This window comes from Nannobrachium achirus (assembly GCF_963921795.1).
Source record: "Nannobrachium achirus genome assembly, chromosome: 8".
NCBI lineage: Eukaryota > Metazoa > Chordata > Actinopteri > Myctophiformes > Myctophidae > Nannobrachium > Nannobrachium achirus.
The window spans coordinates 46398269-46416473 of NC_137817.1; the positions used below are offsets into that span (position 1 = coordinate 46398269).

Genomic DNA, 18205 nt, shown 5'->3' on the forward strand with positions numbered 1-18205 from the left:
TAAGTTTGAGAAAGACAACGGCACGGTGGTCAACGGAGACACACACCACCACAACCCTCTCATCTGGCAGGTGGAGGTGGGAGACAACAACAGTCCAATGTTTAACTTACATCGTTGCTGTCGGGCAGAAACCTCCTATCTCTATATTTTAACTTTTTTTGTTTTTTTCCCCGTAAAAAAAGAAAACGCCCTACTTGATCACACTACAGCGTCACACAAAACTAAAGCATCAAAAGTAGCAGCTCTCCGAATTTGAAACACGGCGCAAAGCGGCTTTTAATTTGAATCCTGAAACAGTTTTGGTGGTTTCCACCCGACAGAGACGATATACTTACATACATACGATCGCTCAACGAGTTGATGGGTTTGCGAGACCACTGTGCAATGGTGTATAATATAAATTGAACTCACAAGCTTATAAAGAGTTAGGGTATTAGAGAAACAGTTTGTACGATTAGATTGATGTTAAGGAGCTCCTATCTCTTAAGGTAATACGAGATACTTTACTTTACTTTATTTCTTTATTTAGATGGCAAACCGCATATTAATGAACAACGAGTATGTAAATACACCGTATTTTGCAAAGATGCTCATTTACATCCGCAGTCCCAACAAAAAAAATAAATAAGAAAAAACTGTAACAAGCTACAATAGAGTACATAACAGAGCTACGGAAATAAAATAAAAATCACACCCAATGTGAAGTGTGTGGTGCTATTTATGATTAATGTCATTAAGCATCCCGCAAAGCATGGCCAATGTGACCCTGGGCACACAAACAAACTTTGGACAACCGGACAAAGCCATATGTTGAAGCAGCTCCTTTCAGGAAGATACATAAACTGTCTAAAGTGCACTGACCATGGCTCTGAATTGACGTGCAAACTTTGTCACAGGTTTAACGGACGAACGTCTACAAAATATTCACACACAAACAATCTCAAATACAGGTGACTTAATAACATTGTTTTAACACTAAAACATAGATCAAAGAGGAACTGTGAGGAGCAAGCTTCACTAAAAATGTCTTCTGCCTCTCTCTCTCTCTCTCTCTCGCTCTCTCTCTCTCTCTCTCTCTCTCTCTCTCTCTCTCTCTCTCTCTCTCTTCTGTTTATGTCTCTCTCTCAGGAGCTGTCTACATCAGAGAGTTGTCATAGTTTCTCAGCCAGCTGTATGACACAGTTCTTCATCTTGTTCAAGAGAACATTCCTGTCCATCATCAGAGACACGGTGAGTTGAGAACCCCCCCTGCTGGACATCCTATGTACTACACACGCACACACTTTAATTGGAACCATAGGTCGCATTTACTACAAAAACCTGTAGATCCTGTGTCTGCGTGCATGCGTCACAGTGCGTGACACCGTTCGCAAGATCTGCATTCAAACGGCACCCATGCACTTAGGCACACATTTTAACCCCACAAAATGTTGTCACCTTTTTCACCTTGGGGCTGTTTGCATGTCTGTATTTTTCTAAATCCACCATCTTTGGTGAGGTGTACCTAGATCAACATTACATGAATCTGGCAATATTAAGACGTTAAAGGATCAGACCCCAGATCAGTGACCTTGGTGTTTTCTTTGTGTACAGGTGTTGACTCACCTGAGGAGCGCGTCCCATGTTGGGATCGGCGTTCTGATTGGCTTGCTCTACCTGGGCATTGGGAACGAAGCCAAGAAGGTGCTCAGTAACTCTGGCTTCCTGTTCTTCTCCATGCTGTTCCTCATGTTCGCTGCTCTGATGCCGACCGTCCTCACCTGTAAGTATCCTTCATAATTATGTATTATTGTAATTACATTGTATTTGTTCTATTTAAGCTGTTTTCCATCTCTCCCCCTTTGCTCTCCCTCTTTCTCGATCCTCTGTCTTCTCACGGAAACTACTACAAAACGAATGAAAATGTAAAAACAATAATAACCTTCAACATTGAGTCTGTGTCATTTTGTTTAGTTCCTCTGGAGATGGGCGTGTTTCTACGAGAGCATCTGAACTACTGGTACAGCGTGAAGGCGTACTACCTGGCCAAGACCATGGCTGACATCCCATTCCAGGTCACTGAACGTGGATGGATGGATGGAGGGTTAGATGGATGGATGGATGGATGGACTGACAATACTACGGACGGATGGACAGACGGACGGACTGACTGATTGATTAATTGATTGATTGCTTATATCACTTGGTCATTTGTGATTGTTTGCCTTTGTTTTCCAATAGTTTTGTTGTGTTGTTGTTAACTGCAGGTCATCTTCCCTGTGGTGTACTGTAGTATTGTTTATTGGATGACGGCTCAGCCACCGGACGCCGCGCGCTTCTTCCTCTTCCTGGCTCTGGGGGTCATGACCTCGCTGGTGGCCCAATCACTGGGCCTGCTGATAGGAGCCGCCTCCACCTCCCTGCAGGTCAGTAGAATCATAGATATAAAACACTAGATACCTCATCCGCCGCTGCAGTTCATTGGAGCGCGACGTGTAACAACTGGTGGCCGGACATCCGGAAATAACGAGGGATCGCTGCCAGACAAAGTGACTACTGGCCTAGCGTGTCTTTTCCAGGACTTCAATTATCAACAGAGCTTTATTGCCGTGTGTGTGACGCACGCGGAAGCCATTCACGTGGAAGCGAACATGCCCCAGAGCCGATGGAGGCGTCTACCTTTCTATGTCTGTGCCTGGCATAACACAATACTATAGGATAGAATAGAATAGAATAGAATAGAATAGAATAGAATAGAATAGAATAAGGTGGCACTGTGGAAGGAAGCATGAGCTCACTTTGGGGCTCTCCCCATGTTGTCAGAGGGAGAGCAGAGCACAGCTTAGGCAATTGGCACAAAATCGTGGGATAAGAGGCGTTGTGAGCTTGTTATTCGGCTTCCTATTTTCACAATATTTATCTGTGGAACCGAGTCAAACTAAATGCAATCTGGCTTAAACTAAATGTAATGCGTCAACTCCTACATTCCAGGGTCAAATATGATTATTTTGGGCGGGGGGTCAGAGCCTGGTAAGGTTGAGAACCACTGACCTGTCCTAGAGAGGTCCTTGGTGCTTGTCCCACTGGGAGGAGACCCCCTGGAAGACCAAGGACCAGATAGAGGGGATTATATCTCCACACTAGCCTTGGAAAGCCTCGGGATCTCCCAGGAGGAAATGGCTATAATATTGCTGTCTGGATCTCTCTGCTGGAACTGTTGTCGCCCGCGCGACCCGACTCCGGATAAGCAGTTGTAGATGAGGGTTGCTGGATCGAAATCAGAGGCATTGGTGTGACCAGGCACTTGCATACATAGACATCAAAGGGGGCTTGAGCCCCTGCCCCTTTGTCCGTCTTTAAAAAGTGCCCTCTCCAGACCATGAATGCTGCTTTTACTATGGTGAAAGAAATGCAAATGCCCCCCCTTCCATACCATACCTGAAGGCAGCATTCAAGAGAATTGCCTTGTCCAAACTTTCCTGAACTTGAATGCAGCATCTTATGTTGAAAGAATAGCCCTCTCTGTGTAGAAATTCATGCTGTTACGCCACCTCTCCAGTATTGACTTGATAATGCTTAGTTCAGTGTGGTATCAAGCACTGAAAATGGCCGACCTCCAAGCTCACAACGCGTCGCGCTGTGACACGTGAGCTTGGAGGTCTGCTATTTTCGAAATTTTCCAATAGCACCCAGCTGCAGAATTGCGGATCTCGTGAGGGGGCGTGGCATTTGCCTGCTGGGTGAGGGGCGGGCATTTGCCTGCTGGGTGAGCGGAAGTGGTCGCGCGCACATGCATGAGCATGTGCGTGTGCGCACACGCGCGTCCTTGAGCATGCGCACACGCACACGCGCGTCCCTTCCCTGTATTTATTTCATTTATTTAACCATTTTGCTCTCAATAATAACGTTAAAAGTGATCGTATTCAAGATTGTTTGCATTAGTAGGCTACTGTGGATTTATATATGTGTGTTAAATACAGGAAGTGCGTTTTGTTCTATAGGCCTATTAAAGCATTTTAATCCCAAGTAACATTAAAATGCATGCATTATCGTAGGTTACAGTGGATATTATAACAGGTAATCTGTTGAATTACTTTTACAAAACATGTACTTGTAGGTATTTATACCCGCATATAAATAAAGGGTGGGAGATATGATTACGGTGGGTAGCTGGCGCGCGCACACACACACACCTTTTTAATAATGTTCTTAACTCATTGGCCGCCTCCCCCGATAGTCACGAGAAAATTCCAATGTCGCTCCCCGCCAGGCCCGATAGTCCCGAGAATTTGCTTTTATATAATGTAATGTTTAATTACATTATTCTGCAGCCCGTGAAAAAGTTTGAGCTTTCAGTCATATAACGAACCAAAGATATCACTCATCACAGTAAGTGTGTTTGAAAACAAGAGTGTAATAACGTATAAATCTCAATAGAAATGAATAAAACTCCCAATAAACCACAGTGAATGCATTTAGCGTGGCAGAGCGCAGCCCGCAGAGTGCAATCAGCGGCACACTGGCCACACGCATGTAAAGGGATGTGGGGCAGGGATGTGCAGAGAATATTTAGAGAGGCAGGGGCTGACATTTCTAAAGGGGCCTTTTGGTGGACAATTCTATTGAATGCAGCCCTCAGGGGCAGGGGCTCAAGCCCCCTTTGATGTCTATGTGTGTACATGCCTGGTGAAGGGGCTGGCAGAAGCGACAACGGAGCAGCTGGATCTGAGACCATTTTGCACAAATCAAACAAAATCCAGTAAAATGTTCACTTGGAAAGCCATGACCTGCCTCATTGGCCAACAACACACAGCTTCATCATAACCCCCAAAGTCTCGACAACAAAATATTATGTCCCAGGCAGCCAGACAACAATGAAGATCAGAAGATCAGATCAGCAGGAGCGTCACAAGGGAAAAGTGGGACGAGTCTGAGTTACTAGGGCCCAAGGTGGAAGGGGCTTCATTATTTTATACTTTTGCTATTGAAAAATAGCAGATCTACAAGCTTGCAGCGCGACACTCGGTGCCATGCTGTGAGCTTGTATATATCTATTTTTTAAATCCCCCTATGTAGAAAATTCATGGGGGGCCCGCAGTGAATCCTTGTACCCAGGGCCCAGCACCGACACCCAGTTGGAACAGATCCTCAGCCCACTACAAAGTGTACAAACACAACGTATAGAAAGCCTGGTGAGGCGAGGCCGAGGTTACAAACAACACAATCACCTACTGGACAAGATGCAGTCGGCCGGTCCAGTCACCACCAACCGATCTTCAAGCCCTGCTACGGGAGTGGAGAGGAGAAAATATCCCCCCCCCCCGGCGGAGTCCTCAATCAGGCGACCATTGTCTGAAGAAAAGCAACGTGTTGCGTCCATATAACTTCCATCGGTATGTAACAAAACTGGTGAAAATAGCAGATCTGCAAGCACACAACGCCTCGCATCCAAGCGCGACCATGGAGCCTGATGGAGGAGTTGTTCTAGGTGTATTATATTCCAGTTATCAGGAAAGGGTCGCGTCCAAACTCCCAGCGGTGGAACAAAAAAAAAGGAGTGAAAATAGCAGATCTACAACGCGTCGCGACAGTGGAATCCAACAGGGAAGAAACGAAAACACGGCGATCGTCATTGTCAGTAAGTTACTGTTGTTTCCATCCTCCTAACATAAACTAACTGTAACAGTTAGTTTACCTAGGCTAGAAGACTCTTCCTGCTCACTTGGCTGATATGCTCCTGCGTGCGTCCCTATGGCGTGCACGCGCAATCGCGCATGTGCGCGTGTTTGAGGCGTGCCGCGCAACAAGTCCTTGCAGCCTGAAGCCGTGAAGGAAGGAAACGAGCTCGCGCCTGAGGCAATATCACCACTGGGCGTATGTGATCGCTGCAGTCTGTTCCGCTCTAAAGCCCGCCTACTGTATCCGGTTATGTAACACTCACATGCATGCAAGACACGTTTCCGCATCCGGTATAGACCCAGGCCGGATCACCAACAAGCAGAGTAACTTGATTGCTATCAGTTCTCTACCAAGCCACCGAGGCAAGCCAGTAGTTTGCGCACATCAAGAGAGCTGCTCTCATGCTCTGTCAGAGCATGAGAGCGATTCAATTCAAAGGAACGTTATTGGCATGAGAACACATAGGCTACGTTTACATCGCCAAAGCAAGTGCCACAAATAAATAAAAACAGTTGAATATGGGGAACATATTTACAGTTATACACATAGGCCTTGCCTTATATAAAGTTATACGTTATAAGTGTGTGTGTGTGTGTGTGTGTGTGTGTGTGTGTGTGTGTGTGTGTGTGTGTGTGTGTGTGTGTGTGTGTGTGTGTGTGTGTGTGAAAATGTGATCTGTGCAAAATAAAACACTTGAATGCTGAATAAAAGGTAAAAAGCTTATTTATATTTGTGTGAAGTCAGTATGACGCCCTAAGGGCAAGAGGTGACCTATTACAGCCCTATTACACTATTCCAGTTATTGCCCTATTACACAATTACACTTATTACACTAGTAAACTTATCTGATAAGTGCCTGACGCCATAAATACAAATATCAACTGAATTATCCACTTGAAAAGCGATCGATCACAAAAAGGTCAATATCTCCAGTTTTATCAATTAGAGCTGGATTTTGGTCAAAAATGGCTATTTTGAGATGGCTGCAACTATAGAAAAAAAAGCTTTTTATTTTATTTTTTTATTTTTTGGTGAGACTAGAGGTTGTCTTCTTTCTTTTCAGGTACTGTAAAACATTGTCGAAAAAACACAGAATTTAGGAAAAATGTCAATATAAAAAAAATATATAAATTTTTTTATTAAACAAAATGGCAGGAGAGCCATACAGTCAATGTTAAAATGGCGGCCAATGTGTTAAGATGTTATACAAACATGTAAAATTTCGATAAGCGCTCAAACATATTTTATAATAATGTTAATTATTTAGGCTACTTTTCAGATTAATGCAAAAATATATTGGACTGGTTTATTGTACAGTACTGTAGGCTTCCCAGCAGCACAAAGTAGCCTAATTAAAATGTACTAGCTGGGTCATTCCTAGCAAAATGGGGCATTTCAGAGGGCATGTTCAGCTGTCAGCAAAATATATCTTCCCATCTTAATTACCAAAATTAATCAGTTACCAACCAGATGTTAATATTGTACATCCCATTAGTTACTATGATCCAAAACATAAAAGGTGTTCACCACTATAACACCAGAGGCAGTTCTACAAGTATCGTTCAACCTAGATATGGCTTCAAAAAAGGTTGCAATTCATTTGCCTGCTATATCACCAAAATGTGGAACCTTCCTACCTCTAGCCATAAAGGAGTAAGTCCCCTTACTTCCTTCGAAACAGCCACAAAAAGTAACCTACAGGCAGCTGCTACTGCAAACTGTCCTCTCACCTTCCCCTTTCTACTATTCCTCTACCTTTTACTCTTGGTTGTATTTCTTTCCTCACAGTTTATTTGTCATCATTATAATTATTTTGCATAGTAATGTGGTGTTATTCAATCTTATACGAGTTAAAACTAATTAAATAAGCTTAAGCATTCTTGGGGTGAATCCTTTTAGTAGACCTTGGTCCAGTGAAACTGTACTGTCATGAAACTGTACCTTTTCCTATGCAAACCTCTAATAAAATCTTCAATAAATGTGTGTAGTATGCTGTACATCCTTCATGTCGATGGATATGTGGTCCTGGATGCATCTTGGCCCACCAGCTCAGTAGGGGCAGGAGCCTTCAGTCTTCCTCCCCTCTGCAATCACCTCCAGATTGTCCAAAAGTTCAGTCTTCATCCCCAGCTGCTTCTGTTACTGATACATCTGTCCACTTCTGATAAATAGCCAACCATAACAAAACCCTCCTTCCATTGCAGTTGTGACACTATGCTACGTTGTAAGATATTTGTTGGAACTTGGAATAGTAGATCACAATTCACTTACTCACTGTACATGCTGACAAACTCAAACCTTGTATATGCAACTAAAGGGCAATACAAACATCACAATCAAAGCAGGCAGAGGCAGGATTAAAGTAAATCAATGTATTTATTTAGAAACCAAGGTCAAGGGCCTGTTCTGCCCGGAACCGGGTAAACCCCGGCACGTTCTTCACCATGATGTAAATCATAAGCTGTAAAGAGGGAAATACAAAAAATGGTATTGCATTACCTTCCTGACAGGCATTCAATAGTCACCACACTGCCTTTTCTGCCAGAAAGGCAAGAAATAGATGGTATGTCTGCCAGAAAGCCAGTCACCTCAGTGCCTTTTCTGACAGAAAGGCCAGCCAGCTCGTGCCTTTCAACAGAAATAGCACTGTGGCGACAGGCTTTCTGGCAGAAAGGCCAGCCAGCTCGTGCCTTTCAACAGAAATTGCACTGTGGCGACAGGCTTTCTGGCAGAAAGGCCAGCCAACTCTTGCCTTTCTGACAGAAATGGCACTGTGGCGACAGGCTTTCTGTCAGAAAGGCCAGCCAGCTCGTGCCTTTCAACAGAAATGGCACTGTGGCGACAGGCTTTCTGGCAGAAAGGCCAGCCAGCTCGTGCCTTTCAACAGAATTAGCACTGTGGCGACAGGCTTTCTGGCAGAAAGGCCAGCCAGCTCATGCCTTTCAACAGAAATAGCACTGTGGCGACAGGCTTTCTGGCAGAAAGGCCAGCCAGCTCGTGCCTTTCAACAGAAATAGCACTGTGGCGACAGGCTTTCTGGCAGAAAGGCCAGCCAGCTCTTGCCTTTCAACAGAAATAGCACTGTGGTGACAGGCTTTCTGGCAGAAAGGCCAGCCAGCTCGTGCCTTTCAACAGAATTAGCACTGTGGCGACAGGCTTTCTGGCAGAAAGGCCAGCCAGCTCGTGCCTTTCAACAGAAATAGCACTGTGGCGACAGGCTTTCTGGCAGAAAGGCCAGCCAACTCTTGCCTTTCTGACAGAAATGGCACTGTGGCAGCTGGCTTTCTGGCAGAAAGCCCAGCCAGCTTGTGCCTTTCGACAGAAATAGCACTGTGGCGACAGGCTTTCTGGCAGAAAGGCCAGCTAACTCTTGCCTTTCTGACAGAAATGGCACTGTGGCGACAGGCTTTCTGGCAGAAAGGCCAGCCAGCTCGTGCCTTTCAACAGAAATAGCACTGTGGCGACAGGCTTTCTGGCAGAAAGGCCAGCTAACTCTTGCCTTTCTGACAGAAATGGCACTCTGGCAGCTGGCTTTCTGCCAGAAAGCCCAGCCAGCTTGTGCCTTTCGACAGAAATAGCACTGTGGCGACAGGCTTTCTGGCAGAAAGGCCAGCTAACTCTTGCCTTTCTGACAGAAATGGCACTGTGGCAGCTGGCTTTCTACCAGAAAGCCCAGCCAGCTTGTGCCTTTCAACAGAAATTGCACTGTGGCGACAGGCTTTCTGGCAGAAAGGCCAGCCAGCTCGTGCCTTTCAACAGAATTAGCACTGTGGCGACAGGCTTTCTGGCAGAAAGGCCAGCCAGCTCGTGCCTTTCAACAGAAATAGCACTGTGGCGACAGGCTTTCTGGCAGAAAGGCCAGCCAGCTTGTGCCTTTCTGACAGACATAGCACTGTGGCGACAGGCTTTCCAGTGCTATTTCTGTCAGAAAGGCTCGAGTTGGCTAGCCTTTCTGCCAGAAAGCCTGTCGCCACAGTGCTATTTCTGCCAGAAAGCTGTCTGGCTTTCTGGCAGGTTTTTATAGCGGAAGCTAAACTGTGCACATAGTATTTAAGAAATGTGTGTGTGCGTTGGACTTTCACAGATACTACTGTTTGCTTGAGGAAGGTGACAACCAGTTGACTGATTGACTGCAGACAATATGTCATGTGTTTTTAATATGCATGACCTTCATGGTACACAAGGCATTCCCATGACTTTGAAAAACAAGAGCAAATTAGTTATGGTTATTCAAACCGCCTTTTCACATACAGTAATGCCCTTTTTTAAATAATTGGAAAAGAGTTAGTTTTGTGTTAACATATAGTCAGTTTACCTCAAAGACGACACAGTTCTCTTTCAGATCCACTTAAGTTCACATGGAGCCACAGTCAACTTTATATTCACAATATGTAATTCCTGTTGAGCTCAGACCTGTACCTGCTTTATTATGGTCAATTTTGACCCCTTTGCTAAGAATGACACAGCTAGTAAATTTTAATTAGGCTACTACTTTGTGCTGCTGGGAAGCCCATTACAATAAACCAATCAAATATATTTAGCATTAATCTGAAAAGTAGCCTAACTGGTAATTTAAGGTCAATTGACTGTCGTGGGGGAAACAGGAGGAAATACTCAATAATAATTACATTATTATCATAAAATATGTTTGAGCACCTTATTATCAAAACTTTACATTTGTATAACATCATCTTAAAAACCTTATTATTAAAAAGGTATGTGCGTTGCGTGTGTTTGTTTGATTGATTGATTGATTGATTGAAGACTTTATTAGAAGTTTGCATAGGAAAAGGTACAGTTTCATAACGGTACAATTCACTAGTACAAGGTCAACTAAAAGGAAGAAAAAACATATAGGCCTATATACAGAATATACAAAAAAGAACAAAAAGAAACGGTAGTTATAGTCAGGAAAATAATATATAGGCTATACAAAGAAGGATGCATACTGTAGTGTGTGTGTGTGTGTGTGTGTGTGTGTGTGTGTGTGTGTGTGTGTGTGTGTGTGTGTGTGTGTGTGTGAAAACGACAATGAAAACGTTACTTGGGATTAAAATTCTGTAATATATGTATTTAACACACATAATCCACAGTAGGCTACTAATGCAAACGACCACGAATATGATCAGTTTTAACATTATTATTGAGAGTCAAAGATACTGATGATTTGTATTAATTACATTACAACGTTTGAAAAAACAAACAAGGCAACAAATACCATCACAACTTGTATACAAGGCAAAAATCAAACCTCGGTTCGAAGTGGAGCGGTGAATCTGAGCAGCTATACCCTGTGTGTGTTGCTAAATGCCTAAACTGTAAACTGTAAACTGTGCCTGTGAGTGAGTGGTGAGTGTGCCTGGCCTGCACAAAACAGCGCCCCTCCTTTAACTAGTGTGTTGTGTGTGGCCACTCAAGGTATTGCCAGGCTACGGACACGGCCAGCCAGCCAGCCAGCCACCCAGCCACCCACCCACGGACATACCCACGGACATACCTGTCTATTGGGAGCGCTTTCACCGCTCCAAAAAATAACCCACAGCTCGCTCATATCTGCATAGGCCACGCCCCCACAGCTCGCTCTGCAGCGTCTAGCAGATTACCAAGCATGTTTAGGAGTAGAGCGCGCACAGGCAAAAACAAATAAAAAACACTTCCGCTCACCCAGCAGGCAAATGCCCGCCCCTCACCCAGCAGGCAAATGCCACGCCCCCTCACGGGATCCGCAAGTCTGCAGCTGGGTGCTTCTAAAATTTTCACCAAAAGGCCTTTTTAGACTGTTCTCTGTTTTCCCTCTAGGTGGCGACATTCGCTGGGCCAGTGACAGCCATTCCTGTGCTGCTGTTCTCTGGGTTCTTTGTGAGCTTCGACACCATTCCCTGGTACCTGCAGTGGATGTCATACATCTCCTATGTCAGGTACAGTGGATGTCATACATCTCCTATGTCAGGTACAGTGGATGTCATACATCTCCTATGTCAGGTACAGTGGATGTCATACATCTCCTATGTCAGGTACAGTGGATCTCATACATCTCCTATGTCAGGTACAGTGGATGGAGTTAAGCATTCTACAAATGCCTTCTAAATCAACGGTCAAACTTATTTTTGTGTCAAGGACCTCCAGAATTATATGTATTTGGCCGCAAACCCCTATCTGAAAATGTTTTATGCCAGGGACTCCCCAGAAGAGAAGATTTGTGTTTAAAACGTTCAAATTGATTCAAAAGCAAAATGTACCGGTAAATAAAATAGCACATGTACAAGCTTGCAGCACGGGACGAAGTGACGCTCTATGAGCTTGTAGATCCGCTATTTTAGAGAACCAATGTTCTAAACCAGTGGCCCTCTCCTCTCCCCTCCCCTCCCCTACCCTCCCCTCCCCTCCTCTCCTCTCCTCTCCTCTCCTCTCCTCTCCTCTCCTCTCCTCTCCTCTCCTCTCCTCTCCTCTCCTCTCCTCTCCTGCAGGTATGGTTTTGAAGGGGTTATCCTGTCCATCTATGGCTTGGACCGAGAGGACCTGCACTGTGAGCCAAACGACACGTGTCACTTCCAGAAGTCGTCGGCCATCCTGAAGGAGCTGGACATGACGGACGCCAAGCTCTACATGGACTTCATCATCCTGGGGATCTTCTTCTTCTCCCTGCGCATCCTGGCCTACTTCGTCCTGCGCTACAAGATCAACGCCGAGAGGTAGAGCGAGGAACACTGTAGAAGAGGAGGATGAGAAGATAAGAAGAGATGAGAGAGAGACGGGAGCGTTGAAGGAGAATAAAGGCTATTTTGGCAGAGCTTCGGGACTCTGAGACTTACAGGAGATTCTGGGTTCTGGAACTGGAAAAACTAAAACGAAAGTCTTTAGGTCAAAGATCAGCGAGTAGCTGTAAGGTCTACAAATGAGAGCATGAGAAATATGAAGTATAAATGCAAGACAGCGTTCAGCTTGGAGTTGAAGCTGGCGAGCTGCACTAGAAGACTCATGAGCTTGATATGAGTAGATGGATTAGCTTGCTGTTGTGTCTTCTCCGGGTAGAGATAGACAAGATGAAGCTGCAGGTCAGAGCTGGTCTCCTGGTCCCTGTTTTATACTCTAGTGACGCACTGACACACACACGCACACACGTGTGCACACACACACACACACACACACACACACACACACACACACACACACACACACACACACACACACACACTTACAGTCTGCAACAGACACAGACAAATCACAGACATATTAGACACACAGAAAAGCAGAGTGTTGACTTTTATCTGCATCACTTTTGGACCAACTCATTTTTGTCATCTTCTATAAGAGACTATGGATCAAAGCACATTTCAGTCTAACGCAAAGGGCTGTAAACGACTTACTCTAATATACATTATTGTTTTTGTTTCATTTATTTCCAAACCCTGCATTTGTTTGCCTCCTTGATGTCACCACCACTATCGGATGTGCACAACACATCCACAATACGTGTCACATGACAGGAGGATTCTAGTAACTGTTACTAGAATATGCAGTATTTTGACATATTTTACATATCGGCACTGTCGGGCAGAAACCTCATACCGGATCCATATTTCAACTTTATACGTTTGTTTTTTCGTACATCAACGCCCTACTTCGTCATTCTACAGCATGTGTCACACAAGTATAACAGCCTCGTGATGTGTAGCGTTGTGAGCTGGTAGATCTATTTTTGCTATTTTTAATATATATATATTTTCTAAGATAAAGTGAAGGTGTTTATGTCTGTAGGTTTTATAAACATTTAACCAGTGAAAAGTATTAACAAGAGCTAAGTTCTCGCCAAAATCACAACAACATTTGATCCATTTGGATCGCAGGTTCTTTTTCTTCCTTTTCCTGAAAAGTAACAGCTTTCTTTGGACATAATGAAGTTTCCACCCGACAGAGACGGTATATGTTTCAACAAAGTTTATATACCTAGCATGTCGTTAAAATCTATAATTATCATGTTCCATGTTTCAAATGTTCATCGCAATAATGAATATGACCAAAGCTACAGTATGACTGAGACTTTTTCTTTTTTTTTTTGACACAAGCTTGTAGATCTGCTATTTTTGAAAATTCGTGACCTTTTTTTCAAATCTTTGAATAGGCCTATAAGCGAACATTTGTAACTCAAATGTTTGCTTCAGGGGGACTCCCTGGACTCCTTGGAACTAAATATTTTGAGATGGGGGTGGGGGCAAATACATGTAATTTTGGGGTCCTTGACATGAAAAGGTTTGAGAACCAATGTTTTAGAAGACATTTATAGAATCGGGTCAAAAATATTCAAAGACTTGCTCAAATTTTCACAATTTTTCAAAAATAGCAGATCTACAAGCTCACAGCATGGCACTCGTTGCCGCGCCGTGAGCTTGTATATCTGATATTTTTCAATAATATGACTTGTTTTCATTTTCTTTTTCTTTTTTTTCTTTTTTTTTACACAGTGAATTCTTGAGATTCGGGCGGCCATAGCTTAGTGGGTAGAGAGGCCGACCATCTGAGCAGCCATGCGCAAAGCTAAAGCGGAATTTCCCTGACACTATAAATAATGTAAAGAATATTATACTATACTATATTTTGTTTTCATAAGATGGACCATGCTGTAAAGTAGGAATATGTATTTTGTTGACAATAAGAGTAAAATGCAATTACACCGGCCTTATCCTTTAACTAAGTAACCTAATGTCATTTTTGATATACACTAAATACAGACACTAAAAGAAAATAACACCTGTGCGAAGTGAGCTGTGCACATTTCGTAAGGTCTCAAACATGACACAATGCATATCTCCTTGTATGGGCCGTTCTGTCTGTGACATCAGCTGTGGTGATGTCGGTCTCTGCGTACTTTCTATGACGTTAGTCTCGTACTCATACGGACATAGGGACATAGGGACCTACACACAAAGCCAGACGTAGGAGCGGTAAGCAGCACTCAAAGAAATTCAACATTAACTCCTGTCAAACATTTCTAGAGACTGACGGCGGCACATATGGCTCAAGACGTCTTGATAAAATAAGTACAAACTAGAAGCAGTGCTCTTCCGAGCACAGGTCTCCACCAGGGTGTGCCACTGTATAATTAAATAGGCCAATGTAAAAAGGGTGGCATATGTTCGTCACCTTAGATCTTTCATGGCAATCGGACACTGCATGCATGATTTGAAGCATTGTGTTCCAGAAATGTGTTTTGCTAAAGTCTACCTGCTGGTGGCGCTATAACAGCCCAATGTGAAAAAGGTAGCATTTGTTCCTTGACCTAGTGGGAATATGTGTGGCAAATTTCACGGTAATCGCAAGCTGCGTTGATGATTTGAGGCATTTTGTTCAAAAACGGAGCAATCCTGCAAACTTTAGCCAATCAGGATGGAATATGAAATATCAGACAGATCGGACTTGATCACATGACTATAGAGATACTGTGTACCGATTTGCGTGATTTTTGGATAAAATCTCAAGGAGTAATATCCAAAGATGTGTTTTACATAAGTCGGCCCAAAGGTGGCGCTATAAAAGGCTGATGTGAAAAATGCAGGGCAAAGGTTTATCCTTAGCCTCTAGGGAGTGCGCTTACAAAGTTTGAAACTGATCGGTGGAGTTATAGGTAAAACCACAAATGGGCCTGTTATAGCGCCACCATGAGGCTGATTTAAAAAATTTGAAGTGGCATTTCTTCCTCGACCTAGTGGGAACGTGTGTGCGCGATTTCGTGATAATTGCACTTTGCGTTTGGGATTTGAGGCATTTTGATCAAAACGGCTCAATCCTACAAACTTTGGAAGCCAATCTTAGCCAATCAGGATGGAATATGAAAAATCGGACAGATCTATATCGATCACATGACTGTCGAGATACTGCCTACCGATTTGTAGGATTTCTGGACAAAATCTGTAAGAGTAGTGCACAGAAATGTGTCAAACAAAAATCGGCCACTAGGTGGCGCTAGAAAAGGCCCATTTGAAAAATTTAGGGCAGAGATTCTAGATTGGCATCCAGGGAATGTGTGTGCTCACTTTGGCAGCGACCGGGCCAACGGCGACTGAGATTAGCTGCACACAAACTGCGAGGACACACGGACGCACGGACGGACGCACGCACGCACGGACACACGGACGGACGAAGGGGAAAACATACTCTCCCCCATGCCTTCGGCTGGTGGAGACAACTATGTAGGTTATTATTAATATTGTCAACTCAGGTGTTTACTACTCACCTCTGGTACTGTGTTGAGCTAGGTTGCACTGCAGTTGTTATTCTGACAGACTAAAATAACGTTTTTATTTTTTATTATATTGGTTCTTTCACAGTATTTACGTCATTGTGGTTATAGGGTTGGGATCCGGAACCGGAGGAACAGCAGGAACCGGATCCAACTTTGCGGAAACCGTAATCGGTTCCTTCACATTTGGAACCGTTTCCGGAACTGTTTTTTTTTTTTTATCACACTGCCAGAGCTGGTTATGTAGACTTCACGTCTGCGATATGATTACAGTACCAGTGGTTCTCAAACGTTTCATTTTCGAGGACCACCATAACTCTGAGAGTGTATATTTTGTACACTCAGAGATACAGACCTGTAAGGGTCCAAACGGAACCCGCTACTGGTTACTGGGAACCGTTAAGGAATCAGACCCTTAAGAGGGAATCGTTTAAATCCTAAAGGATCCCAACCCTATGTGTGTTCTCATCATTCAGTACATCTGTACAGTATGTTGAACTATTCCTATTAAACTGACAGATGTCTGACAGTGGTCTGTACTCTGTAGTCTGTTTATCATTTATTTGACATTTAACTTTGTGGCTCCCAACCCCAGAACCCCTACTAATCCTGCTGCGTATAAAACCAGCAGTACTAGAGGTCCTGGTAGGATGTGCAAACCAGCAGTACTTAGTAGGATTAATGATAATTATGCTACCTACAGATCTTTAAAATAAATGGTTTATTTGTTGAATTAAGTCATGGATTGTAGCTTGTAAGACATTATCTGTTATGATAAAACACGCCATATCATCACATGCCTGCTGTGTTAAAGCTTATGGTCATTCCATTGTCAAAACATTTGTATGAGAACAGAATATGAGTTCAGACAAGTAGTCTCTGGAATGAGACACAGAAAGACACACAGTAGCTAAATGGTGTTAGATTGTTGCCAACATGCATGCATGAATGGCTCATTACCCAGGTAATTAAATAAAAATGAAAAAGCCTTTCCTCAGAAAAAGTAATGTTTCTGTTGATTACTTTAATATGGTCCACTCCGTCCTAGCATCAACAAAATAGCTACTAGCATATAATAAACGCAATTCCATACATTAGGCTCTGAGAAATTGTATTTGGAAGTAGGCTATTATATGTGTAATACAAGTAATAACGAGTGATTATAGCACACAGTAGTATTACCGTGTTGATTGATTGATTGAAGAATGTATTTGAAGTTTGCATATAGGAACAGGTTCAGTTTCATGACAAGTCCTTTAAAAAAACTCATAATAATGACAGAGATACTGATCTCATCAGAAAAACAGTACAAAAAAAACTAAAAACAAAACAAAAATAAATGGTATTTACAATAGAAAAGTCAGGGGGAGGCAAGGATAGACAATGCAAATAGATAGTAGGCCTCTGGCCTCCTACAATAGAAAGATATATATTGCATTAGAAGTGTTACTCTGTGGTAGTATTACTCTGTGATATAAGTCATATAGCCTATTGTGTGATTACTGTGGTTGTTAACTGTGTGTGTGTGTGTGTGTGTGTGTGTGTGTGTGTGTGTGTGTGTGTGTGTGTGTGTGTGTGTGTGTGTGTGTGTGTGTGTGCGCGCGCGCGCGCGCGCGTGCGTGTGCATCATGTGCATGTATAACTTTGTCTTGGTGGTTGTAGTGGTAGTGACTGTGGAGCTCAAAGTTTGTTAAACTTTGTTAATACAGCATCACAATCATTTTAACCACTTTATCCTCATTGTAAACGTTGGATATTCCAAAATAGCTATTTTTGAACATTTTTGAAAAATCTTGAACCATTGGTATTTGTATTGGTAAAACTATGTTTACAGTCTGGGTAAAACACAGTGGAGGTGATGATGCATGAATGTTGTGAGTCAGGCACACGCTGGACAACTAAACTGAGAGCACAAGGTACTTTTATACCTTAATTTATATTTGCATAACAGCATTTCCTGTCATACATTTAACAACGTTATTATAATTTGAGACATACGTGCATGGTTTATCACACATATAATATTACATTATCATTGTTAATACATTATTATTATTATCATAATTATTATGGTTATAATTCCTAATATGGTATTTACAACAATAATGTGATACAAAACACGTTGCAATACCCCATGTAAATACATAAATAATGTGCTTCTAAGGTTGTAATAAGATCCCCCCCTGAAAAGTGTAAACTGCTGATGCCAACAGTTTGGGAGATGCCTGTTCAAATAGAATACAGGGTAAAACAGTCCCCGCTGCAGCGTGCGGACAGCTGCTGCCAGACGTACGATAATTATCGTATTTG

The 18205-nt window shown here is 43.1% G+C and overlaps 1 protein-coding gene across 1 annotated transcript in view; it reads left to right on the forward strand.

The window, feature by feature from the left end:
- abcg1 (ATP-binding cassette, sub-family G (WHITE), member 1) overlaps positions 1-12354 on the forward strand; it is a gene marked incomplete at both ends in the record, with an annotated part of 37686 nt that extends 25332 nt beyond the window's left edge. The window contains 7 exons of the mRNA XM_080730895.1: positions 1-76; positions 1129-1230; positions 1594-1762; positions 1954-2054; positions 2247-2405; positions 11458-11576; positions 12126-12354. The exon at positions 1-76 is cut by the window's left edge and continues 67 nt beyond it. Of these exons, the coding sequence (XP_080587021.1) occupies positions 1-76; positions 1129-1230; positions 1594-1762; positions 1954-2054; positions 2247-2405; positions 11458-11576; positions 12126-12354 (955 nt within the window). The remainder of the gene's footprint in view (positions 77-1128; positions 1231-1593; positions 1763-1953; positions 2055-2246; positions 2406-11457; positions 11577-12125) is intronic.
- Positions 12355-18205: the final 5851 nt, after the last annotated feature.